General features: G+C 34.2%; 1 protein-coding gene across 1 annotated transcript; it reads right to left on the bottom strand.

The window, feature by feature from the left end:
• Positions 1-11,307: 11,307 nt before the first annotated feature.
• LOC148695456 (uncharacterized) lies at positions 11,308-11,825 on the bottom strand. The gene is made up of 2 exons (XM_088697193.1): positions 11,802-11,825; positions 11,308-11,697 (listed from the first exon to the last, which is right to left on the bottom strand). Exons 1-2 carry the CDS (start codon positions 11,823-11,825, stop codon positions 11,308-11,310), a joined length of 414 nt encoding a protein of 137 aa, XP_088553319.1.
• Positions 11,826-13,572: the final 1,747 nt, after the last annotated feature.

Raw genomic sequence — 13,572 nt, forward strand, 5'->3', positions numbered from 1 at the left:
ATATGAATAGTACGTTACGTGTTATTATTAGCGGAGAAAAGGGTTTTTTTTTTTTTTTTTTTTCAATTGTTAATTTTTTAACTTAAGTATTTTACCAATTATACAATGACATGTGATGCACCCAAGGCCAGCTCTGAGGATTGCCGAAGTAGGCGCTCGCCTTGGGCCCCCACATCGGAGGAGCCCCAAAATATATATTTACAAATCAAATTCAATAAAAATATAAAAAAATAAAATCATAGGCAATTGAAAAAGAATTGGTTGAAAAATTAGATTATGGAAATTTAATTAGTACATTTGGTCTAAAAATGCGAGAGGTCTAATATTTAAGTAATGTTTGTGTGTGTGTATATATATATATATATATTTTTTTTTTTATTATTATTATTATTTTTAATGATATTTGATAGAGAAATAGACTTTTTATGTATTTAATGATTTTTTTTTTTTATACATATCAATGTACAAAGGGTCAGGTGGTCAGAGAACTCTAGAGCCCCATTTCGAAAGCTTGCCTAGAGCCCTCAAATTCTCAAGACCAACTTTGAATATACCACCTCGTATTCCAATCATACTGAAAAATATCTCCATATCAATGCTTTGAGGTTCTTAAAGGAGGTGACTCTTTGTCTCAGTTAATTCATAAATTTGAGGGATATATCATCTTACATATACACTTAAACATATTCTATGTATGTCTGTTCACGTTCTATCAGTTGGCTCTATGGATATCCTATGGTTTCTTAAAGTTCATTGGATAAATTGTTTATGGCATATTTACGGTTGCGTTTTTCTCATACGGTTAGAGAAGGAAATTGCTTGGAGGATGTTTTTGCGAATTATGTGGTAAGATTTGGCACTTAATTTGCAGTGCGTCATATATATAGAAGAGATTGTGTTTGGCTTTCCTTTTTTTTATTTTTTATTTTTGTTGTCCGCCAACGTTAATCTTAATTAGATATAGTTTGGAGCTTGTTGCTTGGTTGCACTATTAATTATGAGCTTTTCCATATCAATAAAATTCCCTTGTACTATCGCGATTCTGCTAGAAACAAAAAACACTTTGCAGAAATTCATAACTAGAGAGAGAAATAATTTTCACATTATGAGTAATAATGATATAATACATGCCAATTGAACTGTGTGGTTTGTTAAGTTGAGAACAATATCTGTGTGATTAGTAGTGTGTGGCTGATCCGATAAAATGTTGACAAAACATACTATAATTAATGATTGACAATTTTAGATAGTAATATGATGCAACAATTGAAAATGGATAATACTAGGAAGACTAAATTTTGAAAACTAAAGGGCATGGAAGTGATGATTGATTTATAACTTAAACGTCGATACACGTGCTCATTCTTATTGATGACGCATAATTTAATTTGTAAATTTAGTCTCCCTAGCATTACCCATTAAAAATGTATAGCTACTAGTATTACCCGAAGCAATTTGATAATACATATGCATACTATAAAGTCAGGGGGAAGACGAAACTCGTGGAGCTGAGCCCCATGCATTGCAAGATGATAAACACGCAGACTTGTTAGAAGTTAATAATTTGAAATCAAAGAACATAAGCATCAAAATGTATTTGTTTATAAACGGTCTCCAATGTATTAGTGCCTAATTAAGTTAACAATAAAAAAGAGAATACACGCTTTGTGTTCACTTTCAAGGAACAGCACCGTTGATTGTCTTTTGATGCTTTCGTTTTCAATAAATTGGGCCATACTGCTTGCATATATTTTACTTTTCTGGCATGCCAACAATCTTGTTTTGGTTCGTAATGATCCCAGCCACGTTACATTTTGGTGCACGCCACAAAGAGACGCTGTCATTAAGTCTTTAGTGGGTTTCACTGTAACTCCCCATGTGGTATGGAGCCCGGAATTTATATACCCATTTATAGTAAGCAATATAACAATAGATGAAGAAAGTTGGGATTTCGTAATAAATTAATTGGTAATACGGAGAGTAACACAACTTACTTGAAAACTCATGCAAGGTTCATTCTTCTATTAATGTGAGATTCATTCTCAACACATCCCCACATATGTGGCGAATTTTGAAGCTTAACATGTGGACAACACAAACAGGATGACGTGGAGCATGTGTGGTCAGTGGGCTTTACACGTAGGACAACTTGCTCTAATACCATAAAAAAACTTGGGGTTCCACTATAAAACTAATTGGTAATATCAGGAGTAGTCCAACTTACTTATAAGCTCATACAATGGTCCTCTCTTATTAATGTGAAATTCATTCTTAACAATAAAAAGAAGTCTGCAAACCCCAAACACTGGATTACTGTTTGATAGAGCCCACACTATGTTTACAGGTGGTATTTTCCACTTTATGAGTGCTAAAGCAATGTATCGTGATTAATTTGGTTGTAGCACGCAGAAGTGAGAATAGAAATATGATATATAGTTTAAGTTCCTATGATAATTTGAGATACAAGTGATATTTTCAATCTCGAGTACTAAAGCCAAATATCGTTATTTGGTTTTGGCACTCGAAAGTGGAAAATGTGACATGCAAGTTTGATTTACAATCTCGACATGGCAGTTTCTGAGTTTTTAGAGGCTCAGGGCAAAAACTTAAAATTACGGTCTTTTCTTACTCATTATATTCACAAGAAAAAATAATAAATAATAAAAAAATATATACTGTTTTTGTCAATCGATGTATTTTATTAGATTATATGTTAAATTAGCTACCAACAGAGTTCAAACCCATGCTGTCATACAAGAGCTCAATTCTTTTTCACTACTGTGGTGAATGGTCACTTGCATAAAATAAAAAAATAAAAAAAATTTCGATACATCTATGAAAAACAAACATAATAGTTTGACAGAAATAAATATATAAAAATACATTTTCAATTTCTTCTTCGTACAATTTTAGAGTTAAAATCATCAACCATATTTTGAAAATCAAATACTTACAACATATTATTCTCAATGCACAAAATTGTCAATCCATTCAACCTTTCAAGTGTCATAATTGACTTAAAGTAATTATTCAACAGCTTGAATCAAACTATCTTTTTCATGTGTCATATTCCATTTAGCCTTTCTTGTCACTTGGTACTACGATCTAATAATGGTATTCATCTTTACTTGTAAGTGAGAGGTCTTATGTTTGATTCTCACTAAAGACGAATTTGAACTATATTATTATTAGTCTATTGTGAGATTATGCCCACCTCCCTTATCTGAATGTGGATAATATCGTTTGTTAAAATATATGATATTTTTTCTTATATTCGGAAAGAACTAAAACTGGGTTAGGAACTTAAAAGAGATACTTGAAGGGAGATTGAGAAGGGGAGAATGAAAAATGAAAAAAAAAAGAAAAGGGAATGTTGTTTGCATGCTAGGTTTGGGAAGAGATAGCCGCAAGGTACCATTAAATGTTTTTTGTTCGGTCAATATATAATTCGTACGAGCCCTACGAGTCGGATCATTAAGAAGAAAAAAAAAAATAACAGTTTGAGCTTTAAAAGATTACTTTTATATTTCATAATATTAAATGTTTACATTTTCTTATCTTTTCATATATACTAATAAAAAATTTTGGGGCCCTTTGATTTGGGGCCACGGGCGGTTGAAATCATTTCAATAGTTCAGTAATATTAGTGCGTAGTTTGGATGAACGGTGAATATTCATACTATTTTTTTTTTTTAATCTTCACCGTTTATTTTTTGGTCTACTTAGATTATTAAGACAAAAACCCCAAAAGTTACTAGTTTTTATTTTTTTATTTTAAATAATTTTTTCTTTCACAATATTAAAAGATGTATCAAATTGCAGTTCAGGTATAATTCTTGAATTAAGATTTGCGAAGTTGCAATTCTGACGGATGGACAACAGCATGAACAGATCAAATGGTGGTATTTGAGAGACCCTTCAACTTCCAGAGATACGCACTGCTATAAATTAAACTATAAATGTATGTAATATATATATATATATATATATATATATATATATATATGTGTGTGTGTGTGTGTGCGCATATATACAACTTTTGTGAGAATAATTAACATTTGGCTTTTTAGCTAAAATAGTCTTTAAAATTGGCATAACTCCTCACTTTGATTCATGAGATTTAAAATAAAAAAAAGTGGTCATTGACTTTGTCCAGCATCAATCATTTTGGTCTTTCCATGAAAATTTCTGTTAAATAAGGACCAAAATGACAAAATACCCTCGATTTAGTAAACAATGGACCAAAAAGATTTGACAAAATTGAGCGTATTTTCTTCATTTTATCCTTATTTAATAGAGATTTTTCCAGAGAATGAACAAAATGGTTGATGGAAGACAAACTCAGAAACCATTTCTATCGATTTCAAATCTCAAATATCAAAATGAAAAATTATACCTATATTAGTGACTATGTTGGCTAAAAAACCTTAACATTATGATTTGGGACATGCTTTATTGCCATTAAGAAGTAGAAAGAAAAATACAAACACCGACATAATAAAAAAAGAATTAGTTTGATGAGAAAAAAATTCCTCATAGTATAATATTTGGGACTTGTGAGAACAAATTTGTCATGTTTAACAGCATTACATGTTGTCTCATACAACAACATCAAGTAGTTCCATAGTTTCAAGAAGGGAAATTTTATTTAAACCTATTTAACTTTTTTTTACACCAAATTTAAATTTTAAATGTTAATTGTCTATTTTATCCTATTGCATAATTACTATTAAGTACAAAATGAAATTAATAATAAAACTCAAATTTATCAATAAACCCAAACACTATAATTAAAACCTACGATTGCTCCTTGTTTATTCTACGTTCATTTTGGTTAAAACCCTAATAGCTTTCATAGAGAAAAATAAGTTTTTATTTTTTATTTTTTTTTATTGATGGATGATGATTTTGAAGTTTTGAATCCTCCAACCAAGGTATGACTCAATTTATGAATTTTTTGTTCATTTGATTTCAATTTTTTAGAGTGTAGAAGTTACTTTATTGTAATTCTTTTCAACAAATACAACGAAAGCATCCTACCTTCCGGCTAAAACAACAACGAAAACATCCAACAATGAAAAATGTCCAATGTGAAAGGACCCAGTAACTGGTTGAATTGCCCATAAATGGACTCCTCATTTGCTACTTTTATACTGATTGTTTTAATTGAAAGTTCAGTTTCTTATGGCATTTGTAATGTTAAAATATGCTCGAATCTAGCACACTATTGATGCATGAATGAAATCGTTAATTGAGCAAACACAAGAAATCAACAAGCTTTTCTATTTTAGAAGTTTCATTTGTATACAATTTTCATTGGTACGTTATAGGGCTTGTGTTAGTGAGGGGAAAATTGTGCGAGTTGACACATTCTCAACAAGTATAAGTGCACTTAAAACCCGTTAGACGAGACACCGGTTGAATTCCTATTGAAGCACGTAAAGCCTCTATCACTAGAAGCAAACCAAATAAACTGACTCAATACTACAAGTCTAACCGTTAATTATGGTAGAAGTTATTTGTGTAGTAGCTTCCACGCTATAAGAGCGGTGCTCCTCTCCGTTAGAAAATCAGGTAAGCACTTACCCGAACGCAACCTGTCACCACTCCCAACATGTAGCCTTCTCCAGTTTTTGTTTATGTGTGTACTAGCTTTCCCCACTGGGGTGGTAGCCCTCTCTGGCCTTTTCCAGTTATGATCTCCAAAAGGACAACCCCATCACTATACACATTGCTTTTTGCAGTGATTTTTAGCATGCATGCATATTCTGTTGGTAACAATTGAATTATCAGCTTTTGTGTTGTGGAAAACCATGCAAAGAACTTAGGTCTAAACATATCAAATTTAGCTTCTAAAAATCAAATGAGTGTAAAAATAAATCCACATATTTTATGGGGGTATATTAGGTATTAAATTTAGGCTTAAAGAGATATTAATAGTTTAGTTAAAAATCAAATGGGTGCAAAGAATAAATTAGGTGTAGAAATAGGTTAGAAGGGCTTAAATAAAATTTTCCTCTGAAGAATGAGCACGCAAATCTGGACATTCTCTTTACATTCTGACACACAATATAATCCTTCTCAAAAAGGGCAAATTAAGATTAGTTCTATTGGAAAGTATAATTTAAGGGGTTTGCAGCATAACCGGTTAAGAGTATTTACTGACTTGATTCGATTCGCTCAAACAAAGTAATCACGGGCACTGTGATTGAATTTGAGTAATATATACTTATAGAGTTATCCTTGTGATGTTTGCACGTTTTGTGGTGCACAACGAACTAGCTGGGTATTCTGAATCAAGGTCGCTACCATGTGTGCGTACAATATTGGTGCAGATTGAAGAAAGTTGAGAATTGGCAATATAGACAGTAGTTTAACCTCTTATAAGCCTATGCAAGGTCGTCACTCCGATCAATGTGGGACTCATTCTCAATACGTCCCCTCACGTGTGGCAAATTTTGAAGCTTAACACGTGGACAACACAATGGAGTAGCCCAACCTCTTATAAACCCATGCAAGGTCTCTCCTCCCATCAATGTGAGACTCATTCTCAACACGCCCCCTCACATGTGGCGAGAATTTTCAAGCCTAACATGTGGACAACACAACAGAGTGGCGTGGAACGTTTATGGCCGTTTGACTTCACACGTGGGACAACCTGCTTTGATACCAAGAAGAAAGTTGAGGTTCCATCATAAAACCAATTGGCAATATAGGGAGTAGCCTAATCTCTTATAAGCCCATGCAAGATCCATCCACCCATCAATATAGGACTCATTCTCAACACATATTAGTAATAATATTGGGGTTTCTTTTATAAATTTGGTCCTGTGTGCCGACTGACTATGCTGATTGCTGACTAACATACCCTATTTGCATAATGAATGATTACTGTAATGACCAAATTAAACCATATCAAGATCACTCAGCTTTGAGCTATGTAATGCTAAAAAGTTATTACTGGTGACAAAGGTCACTTAAGATAAGATAAATTAGTTCGCACGACCATCTTATCATTTCAAACCTAGATTTTTTAACATGGGATGCAATTTTTCTTTTGGACTGCAATTGGTCCAGAAAGCATCAACATCTCTCTCTCTCTTTCTCTCTCTCTCTGTGCAGTCTCTCAAATTATAATAAGCAAGACACCAAAGTTGTTTAATTGTTTAATGGTATATCCAAGGGCGGAACAAGAAATTTTGTAAAGGGTGCGCTGGCTACTTTTTTGTAGGGTGATACGATGGCCACTAACAAGAATCTTGAAGACAAATAAAAGAAAAATGAGAAAAGTAGGATTATTTTTCCTTCAAATTCTCCTTATCTCCTTTCATTTATTTTTTATTTTTTATCTTTCTTTCTTTACAATGAAGTAAACATAAGATGTCGACGTGACTTACTTGTGACCATTCAAATAGAAGAGACTGAAGGGGAGGAAAGTTTGAAGGAGAGAGAATACTGCTTAAAAATGAGAACATGGAGAGTTTAGGTTAAGAATTAAAAACATGACTGTTTAGTGTTTATTAATTGAGTAACAATTAATATAGGATGCCTACTGGCTACAAATTTTACTGGAGAATGAATTACAGAGTTAAATTTAGGGAGGCTAATATGATATTTGGGGTGAATTAATAGACATATATAGAAGTTAATTACTTTTCAGAAAGGCTACCAGCTGGGCTCTAGTTCATGGAAGTCGTAGTGTAGTTCTGCCACCGGGTATATGAATATATATCTATGCAGAGGGAGATTCGCACACGGCCGACATAAATTTATATGTAGTGATCAAAATCTGTACCACTTACGCTACGAAATGTGTTACGTAAACAATCCGATTATTGTATATAAATGAACCTTTTGTCGAACAAGAAAATAGGTTGTAGTAAAAAGTTAAAAGAGTAAAATGAAAGGATAGGATCATAAAATAATCATGAAAATTAGAATGTTTATGTGTTGTATCAGAGAACCCAATGAGATTCGGAAAAGAGAATTCATTAAACAAAGTAAAAATACTTAACCTAGTGATATTTTGGTGAACGTATTGTTAACACATGCCTTGAATTTGAATCCCTCACAGTTACTAAAAAGAAGATATTATTTATGTCGGCTACTAGATGGTTTATTGTCGATAAAAATAAAATCGATCTGATACTCAAATTTTAAAAATAGAGAAAAGTTGCAGATAGAAAGGGAAAAGTGGAAAGCAGAAAGCTTTATGGCATGTTTGTCTCTGTGACAGGAGTTTCTGTCATTTCCATGATTTCATCTTCCCCGTTCGGGTTAAATTCCATGATTTCAAACCCTACCTGGTTTTGTTTCATCCTTCCGTTTTCCTGTTTTTTCTCTCCTAAATATTTTCACCTTTCAGTCATGATCTGTTAAGGTTTCTTGGATATTTGACTAGACTTGTCCTCATGCTTCCGCTAAAGATGTATTTTTCTTTTCGATAAATTGTACAGGCATACTCTTCGTTATTATAAAAGAATTTGAATTGTTAAATTTTTAACAACTTTCTCAATAGTACAGTTATATTGTTGAGTATTCTGAAAAAAAATGAACGGTAAAGTTTGACATTAAAAAGTTTTCTTCAACCTTCACGGTTTATTTTTCGGACTACTTTATTAGTCCTAGACTATTAAAAGACAAAACCCAAAATTTACTAGATTTTATTTTGTTTAATAATTTTTTCTTCACAATTATAAAATATGCATCAAATTCCAGTTCATTTATAATTCTTGAATTAAGATTTGCAAAGTTGACCAATTCTGATGAATGGCAACAGCACGAAACAGATCAAATGGGGTATTTGAGAGACCCTTCAACTGTAAGAGAAACGCACTGCTATAGAATTATGAATGTATACAATATATGTGTACGAATACTACTTTTGTGAGAGAATAATTAACATTATAATTTGGGACATGCTTTATAGCCATTAAGCAGTAGAAAGAAAAAAACCATACACCGGCGTAGTAAAAAGGAATTAGTTTGTAATTTGAGGAAATTTTCTTCTCATTATATAATGTTTGCCAGTACAAGTTTGTCATGAATAATAGCATTACATGTTGTCTCATACAACATCACGTGGTTCCATGGTTTGAAGAATGAGCACGCAAATCTGGACATTCTTTGTACATACTGGCACACAATATAATATACTTCTCAGAAAGGGCAACTTAAGATTAGTTTTTGGGTTTCTATGTTCTTGAACTGGTGATTAATAAGCAAGGTTCTAAAAAAAGCTCAGTGCTAGTCGGGCGGCGGGTTGGCGCTTAGCGTCTAGGCGGCTAGGCACCCAGGATTTAGGTAATTTTCTTGTATATCTTGTAAATAAGTGTATATTGACACTTATAAAAAATTATACTTGTATGAAACTCATATATAAGATTTAGTCTCTCTATCAAAACTAACATTACCCATACACAACATATTTACTAGTGGAGAGGGTAACTATTTTTATTTTATTTTATTATAATTATAAGTTGGTAGTGGGTAATTAATTGGAGAATGAAAGTGGTTAATTAATAGTGGAAAGTAGTGGACATTGGTGGAAAGTAGTGGACACCGGTCAAAGAGAGAGGATGGGTTATTGAGGCCTTGGAAAACGCAAAAGCCTTTTATCTTTTTTGTTTCCTCTTCCTTGCCTTCGATTGCTCCGCCCATCTTCTTCTTCCTTTGTAAAATTTCCCTACTCCGCCCATCTTCTTTTTCCTTTGTAAAATTTCCCAAGGGGTGTGATGTCCACACACCCCATTTTACTTCTCACATATTTTTTTAATTTTCGGTCATCAGATCGGATGAGTTAAAGAAGATCAACGGACATAAATTATCAAGGAGTGTGTGAGAAGTAAAATGTAGTGTGTGGATAGCACACCCCTTTCCCAAAACCTCAAGCGCATCAAAGAAAATTGCATGCTCGGTCGAAGAAATCCAAACTGTCCAAGTCGATTTCTTGTTTATCCCTGCAATTACAAATCTGTTATTCTAATTCAGCATCACTCCCTCTTCCCTTATGCTCTCTCTCACTCTCTCTCTTCAATATTATGTGAACGCCTCCTCTTTTAGGCGATGTTGTGAAACAACGATATATATATATATTTTTTAACAAAACCGCCTAGTCCGCCGCCTAATACCCTTGCTGATTTGTTGAACACTTTTGGAATAATCGCGGCGGCAGCCTAATGCCCAGGGCCTAGGCGGGCGCCTAGCCCGCTTTTTAGAACATTGTTAATAAGAAAATATAATTTAAGGGGTTTGTAGCATAGCCTGTTAAAAGTATTTAGGCCATCTCCAATCGACTCGGTCAAAGGGTTATAGGGCTAAAAATAGCTCAAAATGACATAAAAACTGTTTCCAACCGAGGGCTAAGCTAAATGGCTCGTGGGCCCCATCGGGCCAAAAATGATAAAATAGGCCAACCGGCTGGCCAAAAGTAGCCAGCCAGCCCCAGGCCAACCCAATTGTTTGAATGCAATGGCTACCTTATGCCAGCTAGCAACGGCTAGTTGACGCCAAGTTACCGTTGTATTTGAATTTTTTTTTTTTGGGACTTTTTTTTTTTTTTTTTTGTAATTTTTTTCCTATAAATACCTAAGTCATTCCTACACCATTTCTCACATAATTTTCACCATTCCATACTATCTTACCTCATTTAAAATTAAACAATATTAAACAACACAATCTCCACCCTAGTACTACTTGGGAGAGTTATTCAAACTTAAACAACATTTAACAACATAAAATTTAAACACCTACTCCATGGTTCTTTTGGCCTAAAGATGTGCAACAAGATCCTGTTGTAGGTGCTTATTTTTGGCACAGAACGTATCATCCTATAGTGCCTCATGTACTCATTTAAAGAGATATTACTAGTTCTTGGATCCAAAGGTAAATTAGGCCCCTCATCTATTTTCGCACGAGCCCTTTTGACCTATTTGGATCATCTTGGTCGTCATAAGACTCTCCATCAATATAGCCATCTCGCTCATCCTCCACAATCATGTTGTGTAATATGATGCACAACATCATGATGGAGTTCAATTTATCTCAACTCCACCCTTTTGCCGGTTCCTTAATGATCTTCCACTATGCTTGTAGAATATTGAAGGCTTTCTCAACATCTTTTCGGTATGCCTCTTGGTGTAAGGTAAACTATCTTTGGGTGTCATCTATATGGTTTGCAATTGCTTGGACAATGAAAGGATGTCAGATCCATGTGTCAAACGAGGCAACCGCCTCTAACATAATAGTTGGCCTTCTCGATCTTTTGCTAAATCTTCCTTGCCATCCGGTGGGATAGTTCTTCCACTGCTAATGCATGCAATCTAATGGCCCTATCATACTTAGAAAGCCACGGTCCTTAGCTTTGTGAAGGAGTCGATCTAGATCTGCTTGATTTGGTTCACGGAGGTACTCCTCTTTGTAAATCTGAACAACTATGTGACAGAATTCAGCAAGATTATCAAGGCATGTAGACTCAGACATACCATATGTATCATCCATTGCATCAGTTGGGGAGGCATAGGCCGGCATTTGGAGTGCAATAGTAACCTTTTGATGAGGTGAGAAACCAGGGCGACCTGCTCTATCCATCTTCTGTCGAAAGTATGGATTGACATGTCGGACATCATGAAGTAAACGCTCGAAGACATGACGCCTCATCCGGAAGCGACGTCTGAAATCCTGTACACCGAGTTGGAGCTGAAGTAGTTGTTCATCAGAATCTCATGCACTATATCTCTATTTCGTGGTTTGTAAGAGTGACCAGCAACAGAGCCACCCTATTGAGGTTGTTCTTCAGTTGCCTCACACGCCATGATCCTAGCCATAGCTGCCATATATGTTGTGTTGCATCATGCTTCATCTTCTTCATCAGACTTCTCATCTTCTTGTCTCATATGCACCCATTTATCTTCTAATTTGGAATTGGATGAAGACCCCCAGTTGGAATGCGAAGAGGATCCAAAGTTGGAATTCATTGCAAACTTGAATTGAAAGAGATATTGGAGAGGGCAAAGATGAAGGTGTGTGAATTATACCCTAATATCCAAACTATTTATTAACATTGGAAGCTGAAGATAAGAAGTGCCACATATATAAGAATCCTATCTAAACTTTGCACAACCAATTACATCTCAACACGTGGTACTTGAAAATCCTATCCGAAAAATTATTGAGATTACTGACTCAAAAACGTAAAAATAAAACACTATACTAGACTCAAAGAATGCAAAACTAAACTTTAAAACACTCAAACAAACTAAAAGACTCAAAACAGCACAAACACACTCAAATCTGCCTAAAAACCACTTTCTGGGCAGTTTTGAGTATAAACACAAATTTGGACGAAATTAAGTTGTAACTTGACTCAAGACTCTTAAAAACACAAACTAAATTGATTTCTAACTAATTTGACATTAAAGTAAAGGGGGATTTAGGTTTATACGAAATTAAATTAAATGAACAAATTGCAATTAAAACAGAATGTAAATATGAAATTGATGAAATGGAATGAATGGATGATAGAATAGCTAAGGGGTTCATCTCCATATATGTTACACTTGCATAATAAAACGATTTCCAATTGCATTTCAACAAACCATTAATTCTCAATGCTCCAAGTTAATTAGATCCGCTTAAATTAACTTTCAAATCTTCCTAACGTTATTGAATTGGATGATTGCATACGACAACCCAAAACATTCCCCACAAGTCCCCTACATGATTGCATAATAGAGATACAAGCAAGAATCATTACGCTCTATGAAAATTATAAGTGTTGACGAGGCATTCGTTACTATGGAATACGCATGAAACTTATGCCAAAAATTCGTTTAACGCGATTGTTTATAAGCAACCTCCACTACTTGTGAATATAAGTTCGTAACTATTAGGTGAAACTCACTTATATTCTAGCGTTATATTCATGCATGAAAATTAAGTGTGCACTCTCAATAAACATACATAAATAGGTTATCAATCAAACAGTTAAACGAATTGAATCCACAACTTATGAAACGCAATTAGAAGTAATCAAATCAAAATGCAAGCATAAACATATATTTCGAATCCCCCCCTAGCCAAGGGGGGGTTTAGTTCCTCATACATACAAAACAAAGAGAATTGAAATTAAACATTGAATTCAAAGGAAAAGAAACACCTAAACATTCCAACAACTCAAACTTGAATTGTATGAACGTTTAGGCCCGCTTCTCTTCCTCTTTGTTGTAGCACAAGGTCTAAGGTGAGTTTGGGGATTATGGATGATGTAGAATGATAGGTTTTGTGGGATGGTGAAGGAAGTGATGGTGTTTGGATTGATAGGGAACTCACGGCACGAGGGGATGATTTCTGGTGGTGTTTTGATGATTTTCTGAATATGGAAGAATGAGAATGAATGAATGTTGTGTGAAGTGTGTATGGTTTTTATAGGGAGATGAATGGATGGGAGAGGGAACATGACAGCTAGGTTTGGATGGGAGAGGGAACATGACAGCTAGGTTAAGTGAATGCATGTGCAAAACAGCTAGGATGAATGCATGTGGATGTTTGGTGGCTGAAATGAATGTGAAAACA

The sequence above is a fragment of the Pyrus communis genome, chromosome 7, assembly GCF_041283825.1.
Source record: "Pyrus communis isolate YQ-2024b chromosome 7, ASM4128382v1, whole genome shotgun sequence".
Classification (NCBI taxonomy): Eukaryota; Viridiplantae; Streptophyta; class Magnoliopsida; order Rosales; family Rosaceae; genus Pyrus; species Pyrus communis.